General features: G+C 32.2%; 2 protein-coding genes and 1 long non-coding RNA gene across 4 annotated transcripts; all 3 read right to left on the bottom strand.

The window, feature by feature from the left end:
• Positions 1 to 4,611: 4,611 nt before the first annotated feature.
• LOC101210253 (ubiquitin domain-containing protein 1) lies at positions 4,612 to 8,324 on the bottom strand. The gene is made up of 4 exons (XM_004137182.3): positions 8,129 to 8,324; positions 6,806 to 6,928; positions 5,090 to 5,209; positions 4,612 to 5,009 (listed from the first exon to the last, which is right to left on the bottom strand). The coding sequence occupies exons 1-4, from the start codon at positions 8,163 to 8,165 to the stop codon at positions 4,942 to 4,944; spliced, it is 348 nt and encodes a 115-aa protein (XP_004137230.1). The 5' UTR covers positions 8,166 to 8,324; the 3' UTR covers positions 4,612 to 4,941.
• A 2,764-nt stretch (positions 8,325 to 11,088) lies between these two features.
• Positions 11,089 to 13,187, bottom strand: LOC116403301. Its single transcript, XR_004215985.1, has 2 exons — positions 12,511 to 13,187; positions 11,089 to 11,535 (listed from the first exon to the last, which is right to left on the bottom strand). It is a non-coding gene; the product is annotated as an uncharacterized LOC116403301 (long non-coding RNA).
• Positions 13,188 to 13,833: 646 nt separating this feature from the next.
• LOC101210502 lies at positions 13,834 to 18,760 on the bottom strand. 2 transcript variants are annotated; one of them, XM_011654990.2, is made up of 7 exons: positions 18,190 to 18,760; positions 17,926 to 18,006; positions 17,643 to 17,810; positions 16,730 to 16,900; positions 16,131 to 16,340; positions 15,355 to 15,443; positions 13,834 to 14,799 (listed from the first exon to the last, which is right to left on the bottom strand). In XM_011654990.2, the coding sequence occupies exons 1-7, from the start codon at positions 18,272 to 18,274 to the stop codon at positions 14,158 to 14,160; spliced, it is 1,446 nt and encodes a 481-aa protein (XP_011653292.1). In that variant the 5' UTR covers positions 18,275 to 18,760; the 3' UTR covers positions 13,834 to 14,157. The 2 variants fall into 2 exon arrangements, with proteins under 2 accessions (XP_011653292.1, XP_004137231.1); XM_004137183.3 differs by having other exon boundaries at positions 17,929 to 18,006.
• Between the last annotated feature and the right edge of the window lie 6,269 nt (positions 18,761 to 25,029).

Raw genomic sequence — 25,029 nt, 5'->3', positions numbered from 1 at the left:
GAAAGTCTCTTTCGGGCAAGAGGATTTTGACATAATAACGGGGTTGAGGTATATGCCCAGATGTGAGGTTTAGTTTGAATAGGGCAAGACCCTTCGATTAAGAAAGTTATATTTGGGGGATAGGACAAACATGAATGGGTCCGAGTTGAACAAAGATTACCTAACCCTTCAGTTTAAGAGCGACGAGGATGCGTGATACGTATGTATTCTACTTCATCGAGCTTGCAATGATGGTTAGGAAGAGAAGTAAACGCATGGAATGGATGATGTTGGGCTTGATTGACGATTGGAAGGACTTCATTAGCTACGACTGGGGAAGTTGGTATGGTCCAAGACCATTGCTAGTGTGAAAGGGACACTTAATAAAAAAAAGTAGCCTTGCACAAGAAGAAACCTATGGATAACACAAGTCCCTAGAGTCGTATAGCCTCTATGGATTTCCCCTCGCCTTTCAGGTTTGTGATTATATGCTCATTATGTTCATTTTTCTAGTAGTTTTATGCTTGTGTTAACGTTATCATTGTATTTATACGCAGGTTGTCCATAGGGAGTCATCATCTATGATACCATGCATCATGCAGTGGAGTTGCGCACATTCACTTGAGTTGAAGGTAATTGAGTCTTAGGTCTTCGGGATGCAAATGGTACGGTACGATTCATTTTCTTCCTCTACATTCATTATAGTGTTTTAAGGTTTTGGGTCTTAATTAGCACCTGTTGATGTTCCAATTTCAAGCACGGAAACATGAGATTGAACTGATGGATGACGATCATGCTTACTTTGATTAGAGACTTGAAATTTCGACAACAGAAGGTTACGAGGAAGGCCCACATGACCCTGCTCCTTAACATGTTAAGCATGCCTCGCACGCACTCATGTCGAGCTTCCCCCTCCTCCTCCTCATGTCCAACATCATCATTCTCTTCCTATGGACGACAATTACCCCATTGCATCTACGGAGCAGCCTATTGAGACTAATAAACCCCAAGCGACACATAGTTGCAGCCAGCATGTACGTTGCCTAGAAGTGAAATTAGATCGGATGGACAATTTCTTACAACAAATGCAGTCAGCCAATTTATCAGCCATAAAGGACCTTTTGATTAAGGGTGAAATCGGGTTGAGAGGTTGGATTATGAGACATTCTCAACCCAACTCATATTTTCGGGTTGAGAGGTTGGCAACCCAAATAACCCAAATTTAGTTTATAACCCAACCCATAAAATATGGGTTGGGTTGTCAGGTTGTATTGTTTTTTTTTTTTTTTTTTTTTGTTTCTAGTTTCTAATAGTCATGAAAATTCAAAATTGTTACATTTAAATTTTAAACATATATAACTTAAAATTTCACAAATAATTTATATACCTAATTTGTTTTTTATTAAATAATATATATAGAATGGTGATTTATATACCTAATTTATTTTTTATTAATTCGGGTTGGGTTTGGTTAAACCGAATTTTCAACCCTCCAACTCGAAAAAATCAAAATACCAAGATTATATTTAGAATAAGATTGTGAATAAAAATGTTATAATAGATGTCAATTATGCTTAGTGAGTGTCCCTTGTCATGTGTCATTCACCCCAAGTCTAACTCCTTTGTCATATGTCTTGAAGATACTGACTCTTAGTGACTATGTAATCTACCTCATTATAAGCCACACATATCGGTGAAATTTACATATAAATGGAAGAAAGTGGAATTTTAGAGATTTTCTATTTTCTTAATTTTTATTTATTTTGATTTTATTTATATATTATATATTTTTAATATTATATATTTTCAATTTTTGTGTTTACATTAGGCTCACTTTTGCAACATTTTATTAAACATATTTTAAGAATGAAAAATAAGTTTTAAAAAACAAGTACAAGTATCTTTTAGTCAAGTCTTAGAGAATAAATATATTTAATTAGTAAGTTTATATTTTGTCAAAGAGTCGTTAAAGTAACTTTTTGTTTACGAGATCTATTCAATGCAATTGAAAAAAAGTTTAGAAATAAAACTTTATATTTTAAAAAATTTTGCAACCAAACGAAGAAAAGATATATATTTTGAAAACTCAATAACCAAACAAACACGTTTTTCAAAACTTGAAAATTAATAGGGAAGTTTTTACAAAAAGAAAGGTTGAATCCTCCTAGTCTTTATTTATTTGTTTGTTTTTCAAATACTCCAATTTCCTTGTTAAATATACGTTTAGTTTCTAAACTTTGGGTTTTGTGTATATTATATCAATTTAAAAGTGATCTAACTTATGTTATTCGTGTATGAAAGATGATAATAACTCAAAGGATTTTTTTAATCCCTGAAGCTCCTACAAATCTTCGACTCTATCCTCAAACAAATGGCGACACCTTCTATTCCTAGAGTTTTAGGAGATCCATATGGATTTACGCTTCATTCTTGAACTTAACCTTGATCAAATATTTTAAATAAATTTTATTTAGATTTGAAAAAGTATTATTTTAACTAGGTTGAGATTAGCTTGGTGGCTGTAGTGTTATATATACATATATACAACAATTCGTATATCATATGTGTGGTGTCTAGTGTTGAACATCGTGTTTACTGAACTCACTTTATTGAGAAGATTTGTGCAAGTTAGGGGTGCCTAACGTTGAAAGTTATTTTGAGGAGTCTCTATTAGGGAGAGCATAGACATTGAGACGTAAGGGTGAAGCCTGGAGCATATAATATAAGGAAACTTGGATCGAATCCCTTGTTCACACATCAAGAGGTTTATGGGGAGTCTAAACATTTATCTCGTGAAACTTGTGTAATACAAGTTAGTTAAATATTCTTGATAAGTGATGTGATTGTGAACTTCTTGAATCTTAGTAAATGATCTTTTCAATCTAGCTTAAGACCTCCAGGTGTAGGTGTGATTACATCAAACTGGTTATCAACTTGGTTGTGTTCTGTCTTTTCATATTGTTGCTTATATATGCTATTTACATTGACGAGAGGAAAAACTTAAGTTGCCAAGTTAACACCTGGTTCTTTCACATGTGTAAATTTGTAACTTATCTCAAATGAATGAATATTAATTATAATTAACGACATGTCAACTTGTGACTACCTAAAATTTTGTGATATTATTTTAGTTTAGTAAATAAGATATTGTTTTGATTTAAAATTTTAAAATACCTTATTTCAATCTTTAAACTCTTAAAAAGAAAGAAGAAAAGAATGTTTTAGTTATTTTCATTATTCAATTTGTTCCTACATAAATTTCTAATATTATCAATGCAAGTCAATCTTTTTATATAGAAATAAGTCGTGTAATGTAATATTATTCTTACTTAGTACTTGCTATCATTATCATCATTAAAAAAACTACAACACCAAGATTTTATGTTATCATTACAACAATAATAAATCTTTTCTTCTTCTGATAAATGCAGAAATCAATAATTATTCAATCCCCTTCAATGATGATTCAAAATCTATTATTCAGAATTCAATAATGATAGAAAATGAAAGACAGATGTGTATAAAAAAAAATGATTTGTCCCTAAAATAAAAATACATAACAATAACACTGTTTTAACAAAAAGAAGAAGAAAAACAGATGTTATACCTCTAACTTAAATATTAAATATTTATCAATGGACCAACGATAATCATTGTTTCATGTGCTATTTCAACTTATTTCTTTTGTCAACGAGAACTTAGTTCAACTTTTATATATATATATATATATATATATATATATATTAAGAATAAGAGAATCATAGTTCAAATATCTTCACCTATCTACAATTTTATACTAATAGATAGGTATAGTATTTATAAACATGATGAGAGAGGGGTGGGAGATGATGTAAAACTTTTAAAAGATGTAAAATAATTGAAAATGGATAGTGAGAATAAAAGTTTCTTTCAATTGGGAGGGAGAGAATAATATAATTGACCAAAATTTATTATTATTTTTTAAAAAAAACTTTAGGGTCACATGTATTTGAATCATCTTTGTAACAATCAATTTCACAAAGAATTGAGTGTGGTAATAATTATAGAAAAATAATAGATGAGATTTTTTAATAAAAGTTGTGAGTAGATAAAAATAAGAAAGTAATAAATTTCTTTAATTATTAGTAAATCAAACAGTGGATTGATTTTTATTTTTGCATACTCAATTCAACTCTCTGGGACAAAAAACAACCTAACCTTTTCTCTTGTACAAATGATTCCAGAAAAAGGCCATCGTTGAAAGCACTTTCTAGTTTCTACTTTGAGTCCTCTCACATCTTATTCTCATATTTAAATATGTTGTTTGCTTCTACGTAATTTTTATTAAGCGTATATAATATATACACATACATAATGTATGTGTATATATAACACTAAATAAGAATTTGTAGTATTAATAATAATAATAAAGCAAACAAAATTTAAAATTAAGTAAAAAGAATATATGTGAAATGTTATTTTAAGTAAATATTTAAAAATATAAATCATAAAAGAGAAAATACAAATTTTGATAGCAGTTTCTATTTAAAATTTAATGGGAACCAGCCCAAGATTTGAACTAAAAATACGAACCCTAGAAATCGCTCGTAATCAAACAAAATTCAAAAGGAAAAACTCAGAGAGAAATCACCATTCCATAATATTGAGCATTTTCCCCCCTCTATACGACGTTCAATCACTGTGGTTTCAAACTTTAATTTCATCACAAGTAATTAAGTAATTTATGACAATGCTGAACTGGCAAAAGGGTTTTCCCCCCACCATTTTCAGTTTTTTCTTTCTTTTTTTTTCCATCTTTTTTGTACAAGAAAGAAATGAGATAATGGTTGATGTTGCATTTTTGCCCATTTAGTGAAAAGCAACTTACAGGAAGTTAGAGGAAGGCCAAGTGAAAGAAATGAATGCATTAAATCGATCATCTCTGTAAAAGATGACAGAAAATAAGATCTACGGTTACCACTTTTATGAACTGTCACGAATTAAGTTGGTCGGCTCACTCAAAACATAGTTGGGGAGTTCATATTTTGCGCCTGCGGTAAGATTGGTATTTATGATTAAACTAAAAATAACATATAATAATTTTGTAAATAAAGCAATGGTATGTATGGACCTCTCTCATCGTAACAAATTGTCAAATCTGCATTTTGAACGATGACCCCTGCACTGTCAACAATTGCTTGCGCAAGAGAAAGCTCGGCTTCGGCAGCTGCTCGTAGTGCGTCCCAAATCTCTGGTAACCATGGAAAATCGTTAGTTAAGCACAGGATGTAAAGGAAAATGCATAAGGAAGATGAAGTCGATGTTAAAGATTTGAAGGGTATGTAGAAGATGGGGAAAACAAAAGGAGAGAATTTCTTATATTCACCTTAGGAATCTATTAGCCTACATGTTCCTCACCATTTCCAAATCTTATTTTAAGGTTTTAATTATTCACATACTTCTCTCAATTTGTTGCTAAACACGGAGCCCCTCTCATTGTATGAGTGTTCTGTTTATTTCAAGGCCCAGGAATTAGTCGATCATCTTTTTCTCATGTGATTACTTGATACAAAATCCAACACAAGTACAAAAATTCAAATTTCGAAGTGATCCAGTATTTTGGGGACTGGGGAGACATGTTAGAAAATTGACCAGGGGAAGATTGAAGGATTTTTGGAGCGTTTGGCCATTTACAACAACAATATACCTGGGAGAATGAATTTCAATTGGTGACTAAAATCAATTGTATTTGTAGTTATTTAATGAAAGTGAAAATCGACAGATTATAGTGCGGTAAAATAGAGACCTTCATGTACATTCAGGGAAAATATGTGAATCAAACAACAGCACAGCAAGGACATAGTCTTAAGGCGAAGTTAGGGCCAACACAGTTTTGACTTAAATTGCAAATAGCATTGCTTTCTATCTAGCAAACAAGGGAATGAAAAATCGTTTGGGGGAACTGAAAGCAGAAAGCAGAAAGTTGGAGAAAAATAAGAACTAATGGCTTTAACCACAGATCAATAAATGGGGAATTTAAATGAGGCAGGTCACTTTGAAAATGTTTGACGACTCCCAACTGCTTTCATTAGGTTTTACAAAAATACTAAAGGTTTAGGAGATAAAGGGTAAAAGGAACTCCAAGAAATATAGAATAAGAGGAAACCGACTGGAAAAAGAAAGAAAGAAAAAGGACTAGAAAAGCGAAGTCGAGACATAAGACTTTCAAGTCAATCAAGTTCCATAATCCTTAGCTCTCACAAAGAGTCCTGAAAATAAATCTAAAGTCACAAATTTAAAATAATAACAATAAATAAATAAATAAAAACATAAACCAACAATGCCAAAAACTCTTTGCATCACATTTCATCATCCTGTTTGAGTTGGGCACATACAAAAACGAAACAAGAGGAAAATCATACACATTGGTTGGTAACGGCAATCAGGAATCACCAAAAAACAGAAAACCTTCTCACTCCAAACTCAAGAACTGAGTTGGGGAAACAGCAAAAAGAATTGAAAGATCCTAGAAATTGAAAATAGGTCCAATAACTGTTCTTATAGCCGTGAAAGATATCAAAGTCATTTCCAAGGGATAATTCATCTCAACCTTTATGGGGTTCCCTCAACAACAGTGGTCATCTATCACTAGTTTTACATTTTACTCGAGAAATAGAAGTAGATTCTGAGACCGAAAATCATGAGCCACTCCGCAGTATGATACATTAATAATATAAGGCCTATTCCTAATTAGATATAAACTCTAAGTAACTTGTTTGATCAGCAAACCTCGAATCATCCATGAAAAGTTTAACACTGGTAAAAAAATATTTAGAGACAAAACTACCTTTCCGGCCACCATAGTGAGGTGCAGTGTCCCAAAATTCATCACGTAGTTGTGTGAGCTGAGACCTTGTAATTGGCTGAGGATGCTTCCAAGATTTTGGCTTCCGTATCTTCTTTATGGATCCTACATAAAGAAGCAATCTCAGTCATCCTATCTCAATAGCTTCAATCGAGTATAAACCAACAAAACTAGATTTGCGGCTAGCAGCAATGTAGCCTTGAAGAGTTCAAATGAAATCCTTAAACCTCCAGCACTGTAAAATACACAACAAGAATTACAAAACTTCATCCTAAAATTTTGCTGTTTGATCTTTCCTTTTCTTCACTTTTTTGAAGTGTTTTCTTTCAATTTCAGTACCTCATAATTATAAACTTGTCATGAAAATTATAGAGAGGGAAAGGGAGGAATACATTTTGCAGATATAAAAAAGAGTCAAAAGGCAATGGACCTTACACAAACTAGCATTGCATAACTTTCTTTTTTAATTTCATTATAGAACAGAAATATAAGGAAATAATAGAGTATATTTGTTTATAGGTGATGAGTTGGTTTTGTTCTTTTAATGGTTAATTAAATTGTTTTGTATCTTCTCTCTCTCTCTCTCTCTCTCTCTCTCTCTCATTGTAATCTCACATATAAGTATCTATTTTGACTCATTCAATAATAGGAGGAGAGATATTGTATTTTTACTCTGATTCTTTTAGCATCTCTTCATTTATGGGTTAGTTGCTGACATTTTAGTCATAAAATGCTAACATCACAGCTTCACTATTATTCTATACTAAAACTTTTTGAATGCGAAACTAGCTTACAGCCACACTTATGCCACGATTTTGGCTGCAAATCTTGACAACTTCATTGATCTGAAAGAATAATCTGTGCTGGAATTTTAATCACCAGCATGAAATGTCAGTGAATCTGTGAGAAAGTAGCCTTCGAAAAACTATCATTCTCTAAATAAAATGACCATTATAATTATTTCCATAATCTATGTAATTAACCGAATTTGAGAACTGTTCATCCGACTCAATTCACCATTACAATATCTGATAATCACAAGTGAAGTTCAAGAATTTCCTGTCACAGTGACAAAACAAAACAAAGGCAGGAAAAGAGAAAATCAAGGAAAACAGAAGCAACGAACGAAGAAAATCAAGAGCAATCAAATTCATTTCCAAGTAATTGAATACTCACAAACTAACAACACTCCAGCTCTCCCTAGTACAGAAAATCAACTTGCAGTGATTATGATAAAATATTCGTCTAAAACAAAATATGCTGGAGCAAAGAAAAGAATCAGAGAAGCGAAGAAGTGAACCTCACCGTCTGCTTTGGTCTGTGACGATCCAGCACAGCCCATTGCGCTTCGCTTGAACTCAAGACTCAACTGACAGGTTGATGGAGAGAAAGATTAGGCCGGAGAAAAAGCAGAAACTCCTCGAGAGTTGAAATGGAAGAATTCTGCAGAGCTGAGGAATAAGCTTCTTTTTTTTTCTGAAGATGAAACTCCGAATATTGAATTTAACCAATTAAATAATTTACTTTTTTTCTAATAAATAATAAACCTTTTTTTTCTTTAATAGTACAAGCAGACTGTTATTTATTGTTACAAAATCCAAAATTAAGAAATACAAAATCCTACAAAAAAAAAAAATCACCGACTCAAACGATATCTTTGTTTAATTGTTCGAAACACCGTGTAACAAATTTATGATATTCCAACATTTGTTAAAGATTAAATTACATTTACTCATGAGTTTCAAAAACAAACTTGTTTGAACGTCTAGATAAAAATATCGATAACATTTGTATTTGTCTTCGTCAAGAATAGTAGGTTAGTTGAAGTATATTATATGAATGGGTAGATGTACAATTATTAAATCATGTGGTTTTTTTAAAAGTGAGGTTAAAATGAGGGAGAGGGAGTTGAGGGCTGTGAATGGGGCAGTTGGCTGTCACGTTCCTTCAAGCTCAGACCATCTTTTTTATTTCTTTATTACTTCCCTTTTCTATCCTTTCAAACGTGAATTCATTTACTTTCTTTTCTTTTCTGTTATAATGCAATTGTGTTGATTTATGTAATATGATCATTTAGAGAAGTTTAATTCAGTTTCATTACTTAATTACTCAAATAACAGATTCAAAAAACACCATAAAACTGACTTTTAATAACATCCCCTCAAACAAAGGTTTGAAAAGGTAAAAGTTTGTTTCTAAGAAGGCTTAGTCGGTTGAAGGTAAGTGGTTTTGTTAACATATCAACAAGTTGTTGTGTTGTGTTGTTGGATTGGAGTGTAATTAATCCAATGTCTATCCTTACCACTTGTTCTCTGATGAAATGGAAATCAATTTTCACATGTTTTGTTCGGTTAAGAAAATTAAAACAGGGTTTCAAGCAAGTTGAATAGCAGAGTTATTACCACAAAGGTGAACAAGAGCTGAAGAGGAGAAGATATGAAGATATTTGAGACGTTGTCTTAACTAGGAAATATTAGTAATTGTGGTAGCAAGTGCACTTGATACTCTGCTTCAGTTGTACTTCATGATACTATTGTTTGTTTCTGTGCTGTTTGAGAAATGGGATTGGATCCCAGTATACAATGAAACCTGTGGTGTAGTGTCTGTCTTGTTGGTCTCCAGCCCAATCAGAATTTGAGTATGAAGTGAGAGAAAATGACTGCGAAGACTTTGTGAAGAAAAGTCCTTGACTTAAAGTAAAGTACCAGCAAGATATCGTAACACTCCTTTTGTTGTAGTTAAGTTAAATGTTGAGGGATTATACATAGTTTGACGTAATTTGCTAATAGCAAATGCTATGTTTGGCCCTCTAAAAGTAAGAAAGTGTAGTGCTCCAACTATTGCTATAAAGGATTGAGCATCATCAAGGGAGTATTGTATATTTGAGATCTCACTGTTGGATTGCAAAGTGATAGGAGTGTTGCACGGTTTTGCCCCATTCATTCCACACTTTATGAGAAAATCTTTGATGTATTTTGTTTGAGTAACAAGGATTCTACTGTTGGATCGAGTAATCTCCAAACCAAGGAAGTATTTTTACGTGCCCAACTCAATCATTTTAAAATGAGTCTGTAAAAGCGATATCAACTCAACGTAATGTAATAGAAATTGCTGCCAGTGATGATTATATTATCCACATAGAGTAAACGATAAGTGAATGAATTGTTTTGTACTTACGATGAAGAGGAAAGAGTCAACATGTGAAGCTATGTAGCCAAGAGTAAGTAAATGGAAAGTGGAGCATTCAAACCATGCTTTTGGTGCTTATTTGAAGCCTAAGTATTTTATGAATTTGTAGACATGTTGGGGCTTTGAAGGGTCAATGAATCCTTGTGGTTGTTGGGTATAGACTCCCTCGTATAGTTGACCATGCAAGAAAGCATTCTTGCCATACAGTTATCTCAATTTCCAGTTAAATTGAGAGGTTAATAGTAATATAATTCTGACAGTGGGCTTCTTCACAACTGGACTAAAATTTTCATCGTAGTTGATTATATCTTCGTGTTGATAACCTTTGGCAACTAATCTTACTTTGTTATGAGTTTTTGAGCCATCCGGATGTCTCTTGATTTGATATTCTCATTTATAGCCAATGACACTTCTTTTGGTAGGTAAAGGAACTAATGTCCAAACTCCTTGTTTTACTAAGGGACTGGTAGGTTTCGTCACCCAAATCCGTGCTAAATAATTAACTGAATTCATTTACTAAACACTAGTCTTAGTAGCAAGTTTGAGGCAATCACAAGATGCACGATAATTCTCAAACAAACTAATTTTGACCACGTAACTGAAAGGGGGTTTGATTTGAAATTATGCAAGAGAATAAATTGCAAGAAACAAAGAGATGATTGTAAAAATTCTATGTTAAAGAATCTAGCTTGGGTTGTGACTATTTCTCCTTTAGCCAAAGAATTCATTCATCATCGTTACCTAACTACAGTGCATTCTTCACCTAATCAATTTAATTGGAATTGTAAGGTAAATTGTCCCAAGGTTCTAATTGTTCTAACCCAATACGATTAAGTACACAATATTGAATTTCCCAATAAGCATTAAGTTTTAGAGATCCTTAGGTGGAAGCTTTTTTTTTTTTTTTTTTTTTTTTGCATCCAATTGACATTCAATAGATTCAGTTCTAGGTTGGTTAAAATCAATGTGCATCAAAATTGATTTACAAGCTAACCTAACCTATTGTTTCTAACCAAATCCTATCTAATTGTCACGAGTCAAGGATCGAATGCAAAACGAGAGTTATATACTTTTCATGCATCTAGACATATAGCAAAACTTCATTCAAAGGGATAAAAGGAGAATCTAACAAATTCAAACTAGAAAACGAGTACCTTAGCCTCTCATCCACATGTCGGATAATGAAAGGATGTTTGAAAACCAAAAGTACATGAAAAGACTTAGAATATAGGGAGAGAATATGTGTAAGTTGGTTGAAATGAAAATAGGGTTTGCTTGAGGGGAGTTTCGTGGTGCTGACAAAAAAACTCGCACGACATTACTTCGGAGCGTCACGATGCTTAGCAAATTCCGTCACAAGGAAAAAGCATTCTATCTTTTGACGCCACAACGTCGAGGCTCCAATGGACAAACTCTTGATTTTTGCTCTGTGTTGCCTCGGTTGACGCCATTTGGCTCCAAACGGCCTAAATTAGCTCTAAAATGGCATAATCACCACATTCTTTCTTTGAATTGCTAAACACCTATAAAATATTCACTCAACAACGTAAAATCATGGAATGAGCTCAAATTAAGCGGAACTAGATAGTGTATTTCATACAATATCATCACCACTAACGTAATCCTTGATCATTTCGAGCAAAGTCGAACAAAACACACAATCACACAAAAATAGCTTGTTAGGATCTACATGATTTTCTCATGCTTTAAGAGTTAATAAGAGTAAAACATGCCATCCATATTCCAATCAAAATCTAAGCAATCAATTGATGCAAAAGATTGAAATTTCAATCTCTGATCTATCCATACATAAATGAGCCTAAATCCTTTCCACTTAAGCTCAAACAAAATTTGGAACAGATTTAAAGGAACCCCAATTTGCTTTCTATTCCTTTTTGTACCTTTTTCTTTCCTTTTTATTTTTCTTTGCTTATCTCAAAATCTTGCCTCATTGTTTGGGTTTAAGATTTTAGGCGAGACCCGTTCAAAGTCCAATTCATGTTAGGTTGGATTTTCTTGGCATTAACGTAGAGTTGGTTTTTCTTTTACTTATTTTTTTGTACGAAAGGTGGACAAATAAGTTGGTTTAGTCCTTGCACATGCATGACTAAATTGACTCTTGGGAGACCTTTGAGGTGACAGCAAACCTATGAACTTGATAACATTACTCTAAGCATGTAGGACCTAGGATAGTCAAGCTAAAGACTCAAATGTGCATAAGAGATGGAAGAAAAATTTTAAATTATGCTCAAAATCATACCTATTTTTGTTATGCAATACTTCATACATGCTAAAAAAAACTCTAAAAGTGGATCATATGCCTGTCTCAAAAAGCAGAAAACAACCAAGCAAGCAAATAAAGCACACAATAGCTTGGTTTCAGATGCTCAAGGGCTCCAGCCAGAATACAGACACACTCCACCCCAACTTAAAAACATGTATTATCTCAATGTTATAAACAATAAAACAAAGGAAAAAACAAGAAACAAAAAGCTTACTGGAATTTGGCTTACTGAGGATGGACGTTTAACTCACAAAAAGATGCATTCTTCCAAAATTTCCTAAAATCAAGAATGACAGAAAAAGATTAGATCAAATAAAATAAAAATAATTGAAAGGAACCTACAAAATCATGGCTGCCTCCAGGGAGCACAATTTTCTAAAGTCGCTATGCTCAACCTACTCGGCTTCATCAACCATGATCTCTTGGAAGATCGGAGCTGACATCCTCCACCCCCAAATTAGGAGGTGGCCTAATATCCTGAAAGATAACAGAACTAAAACAAATAGGATTAGCAGAAGAATTATCATGGAACATTGTAAAGGTTTAAGATTTGGTCTCCATGTTTGATCCTAAGAGACCATTTGTCAACATTAACTACAACTTTCACTGTCTTTAAGAAGGGTATCCCTAACAGAACAAATAATTCAGAGGGAGAAGTGGAAGTATTAACATTCACTACATAGAAGTCAACATGAAATGACAGACTATCGACCCTAACAACTACATCCTTAACCAAACCTAAAGGTCGAACTAAAGAGAGATCAACTAACTCCACCAAAATATCAAAAGGGTGCATGATATGTGATTGGAACTCATGGTAAATAGGAACATATATGGTATTTATAGAAGATTATAGATCTAGCATAACATGGTCAAATATACTAGACTATATAGAATAAGGGATAGTAAACATATACTTGGATCGTCATCCTGCTTTACAGGAAGGTTGCCTGTAATGGGAGCTTCCTACTTGATCAGAACCCTGAGAATTGAACTAAAGCGAATTTGAAAATTTTGACACTTTGAGTTTTTTTTTCGAATTTTTCAGGACTCCACCTAGGATCGAACCACCTCGTGTTAATATCACTAAGTCAAACTTTATTTTTTTTACAATTTTTTCCTTGCAATAAACTTTTGTTACAAAATTTGTGAATGAAACTATTCTCATATCCATTAAATGAATATAAAATTTGTATATTACAAAGAAAACTATACCATGTTTAATTTTGTTGAAACTTATGTTCGTTCGTTGAAAGTTTAATTTATAAAAATTTTGCTATTATCAATATGTTTGTCATTTATAATAATTTTTTATTATAGAAATAAAAAATTTATTTTTTCTCAGGTTTAAAATTTAAATCCTAAAATTTGAGATATGATTTAAATCCAAAAAATTTGAGATACAGGTAGGATTTAAAAATATGGTGTGAATATAGATTGCTACCATAACCATATCTCGCTTTGTATAACATTTGTTCTGTGTATCTATCAAAGTTAAAAGTCACTTTATTGAAAATAAATTTTTAAAAAGATGATATTGTATTACTACAATTCATTGCCTTCAAGAAACGAACTTTGATTAATTGGTCACATTTATGAAACAATAAATTACAATGGTCTAAGATTCCCAGGTCAAAGTAAAACTTTAAAAATAAAACAATCAAGGAGCTCTCAAGTTTCTCCACCTCAACATTCAACTTTTACCATTACAGGAGCCTCCAAGTATAGAATTATACATCAATCTCTAGCGATGTCGGAAGTTCGTTTTGAGTTGCTTGCAACAATGAGTCAATGTAAGGCGGGTCAAAATCGTGCCAGAAATGGAAGCTAGACTGGAGGGGAATTGAAAGATTCCCAGTAGTTAGAATCCGAAGGAACCATTTGGTCCATACTTATTCCTGATATTATAATGTTCATACTTTGGATTGTCATAATCAGCTGGCTTTAGCTCAGATCCTACAGCTCCATAACTAATCTCTGCACTTTTCTCACGCTGTCGGTGTCGAGGTCTCTCTTTTTGGCTCTTGGACCTGCTATAAGGTGGAGGAATCTCACCTGATCTGTAAAAATCAGCATGCTCTTGACGTTTTGAGGATCGGTGCTTGCTTTGCAGCGAGGGATCTTTGAAACTACTTGAGTTGAGCTTTGAAGGCTTCATCAGCTCAGGAAAGGGATCTCTTGCATTGACATGAGCTTGTCTTGTTTCAGTCAAAGGGACAGGAGTTCTCTGCAGCATTTGAACTGTTGGTTGCTCCGGTTCATCTTCAGGCATCCTGAGAGAATCTTTCAACGGAGTCAGACCTTTTCTGGTGTTACGAGCTCTGAAACGAGCGGGAACAACAGAAAGGAAAATGCTAGCCACAGCTTCAAGAGCCAGTTTGGAAAGATCAATGATGAGTCGTCCAAATGAAGGCCATCCTGGGTCTTCCTTTACACTGTCCATGACCGAGCTTGACTCTGGCTTGTATGGTTTTTCTCTATACTCAGTTTCTAAAGGAGGATTCTGCAAGAATATTGCATTTCATAAGGCCAGGCAAATGTTACAAATTCAAAGTATAATCAAAGTAAAAAGAGAACTGTTTGATATCATTTTGGACTCTTAGGCCATATTTAATAATCGATTAATTTTGGTTTTAGTTTTTTAAAAATAAGCCTACAAACACCTCTTTCACCTCCAAATTTATTGCTTAGTTACATACTTTTGACCAATATTTTCAAAAACCAGGCCAAAATCTGAAAACTAATAAAAGAAGTTTCTGTTTTTAGAATTTGGCAAAAATTCAACTCTTTTTCTCAAGAAAATGAAAACCATGTAACAAAACGAGAGAAATATGTTTAATTTTCAAAAACCAAATGGTTACCAAACAAGACATTTTCTGTTTTAAAAAGTTTCATCCCTAGGTGCTATAAATAAATTAATTAATTAAAAAAATTATGTCAACTTGTTGGATGAATATTTTGAGGATACGTTAGGCTCTCCTTAGTACTATGTAGATTAGAGTATTTTAAAATATCTCGTTGGCCAATTAACTCAAAAATAGATCAAATCGAAACTTACTGTCTGAGAGACATTCGAGGTTCCAAAGCCCCGCTGAATCATATATGTTGCATATCCCGCCAAAACAGCACCGATGATCATAAGAACATCTGGGGATAAAAGTTTAGGACAGTAAGAAACAAAATATACCCTTCAAAGTAACCAAAGGCATAAACGATGGTGTGAGTCATGAAGGCAAAAATGTTGTTCATTTATCATAGATCAACAACTAGGAGGCCAAACGTCAGTGGGGGAGACACAGTTCATTATTTTGATGAATGATGGACGAAGCAGTGAATGGAATCCTAAAATCTTCAGTTTTAACATTGTTATCCTTAAAATCTATGCAAAGAAAACAAACCGCTTTTCCAGAATATCAAGGAGGAGGGGACTGTTCATGAAACAATAGATCAACTGTTGATGAAATTCTAGACAATTACATAATCAGAATCTGGTAATGAACAATAATCTACGCGTAAGGCAAAAGATTCAAATGATGCAACAAGGAGGGTATGTTTTTTCCTTCTTCTAGATCAACTTTGAGGGAAGAGTTCAGAGTAGGATTGAAGTCTTTCAACCTTAAGCAATATTGATTTTATTTTTGTTCAATAGTATTGAAAGCATCAGGAATAGTCATGAAACCAAATCGAAAAACTACTCTCTTGAGAAACATGATGCCATGAGAAGGTATCACATTTGCTTTTTTCTTATTAGAGAGGAGGTTATATATATATTTATATGTATGTATGTATATATCCCTTTCATCTCCAAAAAGAAACACAAGGATATTTCCATACCACTGTTGGAAATCGAACTGTCTTGATATTCACAATCCTCCTGATTTAGAGATATTTGACGAATTGCAGCATTTCCACGGTCAATAACCAACAAGGAACAAGTAGAACGGACATACATTACATCAAAATCGTTTGAGAATTTTGCATCTTCGCCCGGTCCATCCCTGTAGCCTACAACATTTGATTTGCCCCCTGCAATGGTTGTCACGCCTGCAAAAGAAGTTTAACTATGACATGCTTCTTTATATATAATGGTCAACTGTCACATATATTGTCTCTTAGATTCTTGGATTGAAAGCCATAAAAAAATGCAAATGGTCTAAACAAGTCAGCAATTAAAATCAATTGGAGAAGAGATTTGAACTCAAAACCTCTTGTTTTACCATGTCAACTACCATTATACTAAAAAACCTGGCCAATAGGTTATATATGTTTAATCTTTCATATAAAGAATTAACACGCATGTGACAACAGTGATCTTCAACTTTGTAAGAAAGAAGAAAATAACCATTAGGTCTCATGAGTCCTATCATGCACGAAGATTGATATGTAATGAGTTAATGTATTCCTTATTAAATCAAAAGGAATCAATCTACTACCAGCATCTCCAATCTTTCTGATGGCCAAATTCAAGGTATCAGCTACGTACACATTTCCTTTATCATCCACGGTTACACCTCTTGGATGGTTAAAGCGAGCATCGTTAGGTTTTCCATCAATATGTCCAGTGTGGCTTTGAAATGACCCAGCAACCAATCTTGCTCTAGTATCTTCGAAGGCAATCAGAATAACACAGAAGCAAAAAATGGAATAAAGTTAGTAATTCATAAATGAAAAGATTCCAAATATTATTCAACAAAAATGAATCATCACAAGTGCATACACTACACTTTATATTTTTTTAAAATAGGAGCACTAAAAAGGCACGGGGAATAATGTATAATTTTGCATCAAATCAAAGATAAAACACATGTAAATGGAAACATAACTGAGCTGTATTAAATACTTCATACTTCTTGTACAGCTTGTCTTGTGATGACTTTATGGGGTCCGAAAAATGGCACATCATATCAGACAGATGTGAGAATAAAGTATGACACCTTGTATTTGAATCAAAATCAGCATTCCAAAAATCTCAACTAGTAAATTCAGAGGCTCAGCATTTGCCTTCTGTATGAACATTATGGATCAAGCATTGAACAACTCTCAAAACTAAATGTTGCAAGTTTAAATATAGACTACAACTTTCGAAATAAAGGACTGCATCTGAAGAAAAATTATGGAGACCATCAGATGAACAATGCTGTGCATTTCGATAATCAAGTGATCAACTGAAGAATATTGCTATTAACTAAATCAACAGTGAAAAGTTCACCTTCCTTCAGGTCAAGCAAGGAACAATTTTAAATAGTAAAATGTTGCAAGTCAAATCTAGACTACCATTCACAATAGAAACTATACGAAAGAAGACAACTTATAAAATTTATGCGACAAACAGCAAAGGCATCATACATTTAGATAACGGAGGAGTGATCTTCACAATATTGCTATTAACTGAATCGACAACGAAAAGTTCACCGTCCTTCGAGACATGGATCTTATGTGGAAGAACTCCAATTTCATTGCCCTCCACTACAGTCCCAACCAAGTACCCATTCTCAAACTGAAGGACATTCCCATCTGCCAAACAGAAGCTCACATCACATGAAAAAGAAAATCGGCAGCCATAATAAACAAAGGTAACCAGTAAGTACCAAAAAGATAGAAACAGTTTTTTTTCTTTTCTTTTCACAACTACCTGATGGGGGTGCTGGGAGGGATTTATATGAAGACCTGGTCCATTTGACAAAAGAAGACAAGTGTTTTATCAATGGTCCTGGAGTAAACAACAAAAAATATCCACCAAAACATCAAAAATAGCCAAATCACTCTCAAAAGATAACAGTCAATCCAAGCATCACAATCGTTTCAGATAAGCTAAATGAAGAATTGAAGCTTATTTGAACAAACCCATCAAGCAAACAGATCGAAAATGAAGATGATGAAAGAAAACACTCACCTGCAGGAGTAGCATTTACTTGGATTTGAAGAGTGAGAAAGAGTACAAATATTATAGAAATGACAAATGTGAACGGGTTCCTCATTGCACAGACGACAAATAGAAGCAATTGATAGAGGATAAAGAGAAGGGACCGAAAATTTGAGCTCAGTAATCGAAGCAGAAACCGGATTCTGCCATTTTCGGTAAATGGGTAGTGAGAGAATTAGTAGCTATGGAGTTTTAATTGGGAAAATAGCGAAATGGAATTCGTTCTACACAACTCTTCAGCTGCAGAAACAAACAAAGCATCATAACCGAGAGCTCTTGTAGAGTAAGCCGGAATTTGGGTTGGTGGTGAATTGTTTCATCCCCCCAATCATAATCCTTTTCTTTTCCTTTTCTTCTCCTTTCTTCACTCTCCTTTTCCGATCTCTACTTTCCCTCCTACTGTTCCGAGAGGAAAGCTAAGCCACGTATCTTCGAAAATGCAAACATAATTGCTTTTCTAGTTATTGGTATTGGATTATCTTCGTTTTTTTTTTCGTTCCTTCGTTCTTTCTTTCTTTAAGCCATAAGCACAAATTGTTTTGCTAATTCGAATTTGGGACTGTCGTTTTGAGTTGTCTTCTTCATTTTCTTTTTTTTTGGTTAAACTAAATGACAAGAAAAGCTCAAAAAAAAAAATGCTCTTAAACTTTTAAAGGTCCAAAAATATTTAACTTCAACGACGTGACTATTTAAGAAATTTTATAAATACGTTAAGTTCTAAAATACTTTTGTTGATCCAACTTTTATACTAATTTTCTCACCAATCAAAATAAAAACTTAAAAGTTAATTTAAAACCATAGTCTTAAATTTATTTGACTATTATTAACGTCATAGATTATGAATATAATTCATCTTTATGATTACTGTTATAATTAACATACATTTAAGGAATAGTTGCAAATTTAGCACTTGGATTCAAAATAATTAAGTATATAACAACATTTTAAAAAATTTGCAAATATAGCAAAATTTGTCAAATTCTATCAATGATATAAGTTTATCACTGATAGACCATGTTGCAAATATTGATCTATCAGCGATACAAGTCTATTAGTGATAGTTTTGCTATATTTGCATTATTCTTTAAATTTTGTTATATTCTTAATTATTATTGCGGAAATGATTATCAATTGCAATTTCCTTACATTTAATAGTCAAATAGAAAATGTAATAAAATATTAATTAATACACACTTAGGGTGTGTTTGGGAGAGGTTATGGACAATTAGGGTCGACTGTAAAGCCCAATATCTGTTTGGGCCTTGGTTTACCATAAATGAAGATTAAGGTTATTAGGTAATAATAAGAATATAGCAACGTTTTTAGGGGTCATTTTGGAAAATGTCAAAACTACTTTTTCTTTTTTATTTTAGCAAATAACATTTTTTTTTTGTGAAATACCAAAATACTCACCTTCCTCAACTCTCATTATTTCATTTCTACATTGTTAATTTAATAATTTAATAATCAACTCAACTAATTGATTCAACAATTTAATAATTTTATTCAATCTTACTAATTTCAAAATAACCAACTTGAATTTGAATTCAAAATCACACAATTGAATTTCAAAATAACAAAATTATTATTTTTCAGAATTTGATAATCTCAACAATAGATTTTGTATCTATTGGGATTTATATCCTAAAACTCGTAAATTGTAAATATAATCAATTGACCGTTAATAATAAAGTGTTATTATTGTAATAATTGTTATTGATTATAATATTAGCTTTGTCTTAATAACCCAAATCCAATCAATTAACATCTTAGGTTGTTTAATGAGTCTTGAACAGTATGTAGAGATATATATGAATCAGTTAATGTTTAAGATCAGCTTAAAGGATCAATATTACAGGGATATGGTTGGGTACCTTATCCTGGTAACATTATGGATACAGCTCACTTTGTATTTAATTCAAACGCAATGATCCAACGCGTTCATGTAGTTGACATGCTAGTGAGGATATCTTATGCAATGAGATTGCATAAGATCCGATCGTGAAATAGTAACCACTAGATGTAACTCCGTTAATTAGCTAGGTTTCTATTTTCCTTGGATGACCTAGGTAACTTTAGTCTTAATCCTAAGTGTATTATGAACTCCTGCTTGTGAAGGATTGTCTTTTGATTTTTATGGATGAGAGTGGTCAGATCGCCGACTCAATAAGCTTATCATTTTGAGGACAAAACCGAATGGGGAGCTGGAAACATAATTACACAGGATGGAATTCATTTTTTCCTACTGTGGTGTAAGTAGATGAGTGTTCCCTTAAATGGTGTCTCCAGGTCTTGAACAAATGGCTCTACCATCTCTATGGCACGAGAGAGGTTTCTGTTTATTGGTAGGACCATAAACAGGTTGTTCATTGGAGGAGCAACTGGCATTTAAGGATTAGAGGTAACCTAGAGGTAAAACAGTAAATGGACTCAGCTGGTGTTACAAACACTCATGAATGACTAACTTACTGTTATTGGTCTATATCTGTGGACACATAAATATATCTACAGTGAGAAGAGTTCAACTATGAGTCTTTAGTGAATTGTACATATAGTTAACGAATATTGATTGATGTGGCTAATGAGTTTAGCTAATTAATCTCATATCGTTGTAATTTCTGATCTGTAGGTCAATTAGGTCAACTTCCTAGCTCGTAAAGGGTAATGAGATTTATTTATATTGATTGTAATTTGAAATATTCAAAATTACTTTGGGAGTTAGTTTAATGTACAATGATACGTTATAATATAAAATTTGTGAAACTTTATTATATAAATTTATATAAAATATTTGAATGAGTTCAAATATTAATTTAATGTGAATTGGATTCATATTAAAATTATAATTATTGGTTATGAGAAACTTATATTGGAATATGATTCAAATTTTATTTAAGTTAAATATAAGATATTTAATTTCGCTATTAATTATTAATTAATTGAAGAATTAATTAATAATTTAGTTCATTTAATTAAATATGATTGAATTAATTATATTAATATAAATCTATAAGATATTGAAGAGATATTTATTTAAATAAGATTTGAATTTAATATTAATTAAACGTGATTTAATTAATTATTAACTAATTTATTAATTGTTAATTAATTAGTAGATTTGATAATAGAATCTTATGCTCTCCTACTTTTATTCCTATTCTTATTCCAAGAAGAAAAAAGAGTTATAAATATTTAGAATAAAACAGTTTTCTTTAACGAATTCATCAAGAAAAGGAAGCCAATGCTTTGCTTCTACAAAAAGAAAAGAGTTTCAATTACCTTTCACCCGTACAAATCAAAGAACAATCCCTTGGAAACGGAAGTTCATAATACACTTAAGATTAAGACTAAGTTACCTAAGTCATCCTAATGAAATAAAAACCTAACCAGTTAATGAAGTTACATCTAGTGATTACTATTTCGGGATCCGGTCTTACCCAAACTCATTGCATATGATACCCTTACTCGCATGTCAACTACACAAACGCGTTGAATCATTATGTTTGTATCAAATACAAAGTGAGTTGTATCCATAGTGTTATCAGGATAAGGTACCCAACCTTATTCCTATACTATCGACCCTTTAAACTAATCTCGAACATTGATCCATGTATGTCTCTACATATTATTCAAGCGTCATGAAACAGCTTAGGATGTTACTTTATTGGATTTAGGTTATTAAGACAAAACTAATAATATAATTAATAACAATTATTACAATATAATAATATTTTATTAACAACGGTCAATATATTATATTTACAATCTACGAGATTTATGATATGAATCCCAACAGTATAGGGTTTGTCCATCAAAGTGAGGGAAAACTAAAACCTGGAGCCATAAAATGCATGTTCCTAAATTTTACAAAAGGAGTTAAAGGTTTTAGAATGTGATATCCTATGGAAAAAAGTGTATAACAAGTAGAGATGTGATCTGTAAGGAAGATGACATGTTTATGTTTGATAAACCTATCGAAACATTTTATTCAAATCATAAACCAAATGAGATTGAAGTGGAGCACCCACCAAACCAAGAATCAAATGAACTTCCTAGTACCACTATGGAAGAAACATGATTGAGTAGCTCTCTACCACCTACTCTAGAAGAAGGAGAAAAAAGTTTTCAAGAAGAAGAGGACCTATCAAATTATTCTTTGGCTAGAGATAGGCAACAAAGAGCTATCATTCCTCTTTCCAAATACAGTGAGGCAGACTCTGTAAGTTTTGTCCTAAATGTTATGAATCATCTGAATGGTGATGAACCTAAAACATTTGATGAGGCAATAAGCTACCCTAATGCTAGACATTGGATAAATGCTATGAATGATGAAATGGAATCTATAATCAACAAAGATACATGGATTCTTGTAAAGCTACCTAGAGGATGTAAGACCATACCTTGTAAGTGATTCTATAAACTTAAAGAATGATTACCTAGTTTACAACCTCCTAGATATAAAGCTAGGCTTGTTGCCAAATGCTTTATTCAAAGGGTAGGAATTGATTATAATGAAATATTTTCATCAATGGTTAAACAAGCCTCCATAAGAATGCTCTTCTTATTGATGTAAGACAGAATTCTTACATGGGGACTTTGATGGAAAGCATACAGGCACAAAGAAAGTACGAATCGAAAAATTACTCTAATTGCATTTAACTAATTAGAGATTAACATGCATAACAACTACCTTAATTAAATGACATTAAGATTAATAGAAGTGATACCTTCGTCGTTTCTCATTCCTCGTAATCTCCTCACAAACTCGAATCGATGACCAACACTAAAGTTGACCCGCTATTCTTCAAAATTAGAACTGGATTGTGGGATCCATTAAGTGAAGGCAATATGAGAGAAATATGGAAATTGGAAGGTGATACTTTAGGGTTGAGATTTGGTAGAAAGAAATAATTTGGTCAAAAAATTTTGTAAGAACAAAAATACAAATTTGGCCAAAAGTCTTTTTCAATTTCAAATGAACCATATTTATAAGAGAAATTGTGGAGAGTAGCATTTTGCAAATATGATACACCAAATATAACACATTATTTTAGAATTTTACAAATATGACAAAATTTTCACTTATAAAAATATTCTTCATCTTTAATTTGTTATTATTCCTAAACTACCTTTCAATAACTTATTTTTTTTCTTTTTTTTTAATGTTCTAATCTTTATTTATTTATTTTCTCACTTTTTTAAGGACCTAATTATTTATTTATTCTTATACGAGAACAATTATTTGTTATTTCTCTCTTTAATCTTGATTTTAGAATATCAATAGTACAATAGTTGCAATATGAAATATAATGGTTGTTGATCAGAGTAATTTAACTTCATTTGTAATTTTTTTTTTTTTTTACTTTCTTCAATGTATATTTTGAGTTGAATCTGATTTCAAATGATCATTTTGTTTTACTTTTTTATATTGATTTTGTTTTGGTTTTATTTGTCTCAGTTTTGTATAAGAAGTATTGTGATATACTTATATTATATGTATTAGTTTGTTGATATACTTACTACGTGATTTTTCATTTTTTTTCAAATTTTATGCAGTTCATTATAGTATTATTAAGTATTGATTGATATAACTCAGTGTATATCATTATCAAGTATATCAAAAGTATATTGTTAAAGCATATCAGTAAAGTGAATCATTATCGAGTATATGAATCAAGTTTACAAGTGTATATCAATAGTATATCAAGTGTATAAGTAGGACTTTAAACATATCAAGTGTATTTAATCAATCAAATGTCTGAGTCAAGAATACTAAGTGTATCTGCAGTGCATCAGGTGTATCAAACATGTCACGTACACCAAAAGTATCAAATTTGTTGAGTGTACAAATGAAGCATAACAAGTTTATTAACAGTGTATCAAGTGTATCAAACTAATCAAATGTATCAAGGCCTAAGGGGTATTAAGTGTATCAAGAAGAATCAAGTGTAACGATGAGTATTATGTGTATCAAGATGTTTCAAGTGTGTATCAAAAGGTATTGAGTGTATCAAGTGTATCTATCAAATGTATTTAGGTGTATCAAGAAGTATTAGACATATCAAAGGGTATTAAGTGTACTATCAGACGTGTATAAGGTGCATCAAATATATAATAGTAATGAGGGCATTTGTGATATTTTACCTCTTGATGACGTTGGGCTTTGTTTTTGTCATTTTTGCAAGTGTCCCTATTTATAACATAATTACATGCAAAATTGCATGTAATTGAGATTATTAGAGACAAAATACAAAGAACTTTGACTATAGACCAAAGTAACTACTGCTATAAGATACTTAAAATGTTTAACATATTAGATGCAAAGCAAGTGGCTATTCTCTCTATACAACACTTTAAACTATCAGCAGCTAATGATTTTCAATAGGTCTAATTTATCTTACTTATCTAGTTTGATAAGCAAGTTCATGGCTAACCCAGGCAAAAGGCATTAGAAAGAAACCAAATGGATTCTTAGATATGTAAAGGGATCTATGAATGCTCAACGTATGTATAAAATATGTCCTAAAGAACTATTTAAACTCTATGGTTTTGTAGATTCTGACTACGTAGGGGATTTGGACAAAATGAGGTCTCTAACAGGATATTGTTTCATAATTGAAAGCAACCTAATAAGTTGGAAAGCCTCATTACAACGTGTTGTAGCCCTATAATCTATTGAACCTGAATATAAAACTCTTTCATAATCTATTAAAGAAGCTATTAGAAATAAAAGGACTTTGACACATAACAAAATCTTTAAAGATTTGGTGTGATAATCAAAGCATTATTCACTTGTCCAAAAACCAACAA

The sequence above is a fragment of the Cucumis sativus genome, chromosome 4 (genome assembly GCF_000004075.3).
Source record: "Cucumis sativus cultivar 9930 chromosome 4, Cucumber_9930_V3, whole genome shotgun sequence".
NCBI lineage: Eukaryota > Viridiplantae > Streptophyta > Magnoliopsida > Cucurbitales > Cucurbitaceae > Cucumis > Cucumis sativus.
This window is presented reverse-complemented; position numbering and strand designations above follow the sequence as displayed.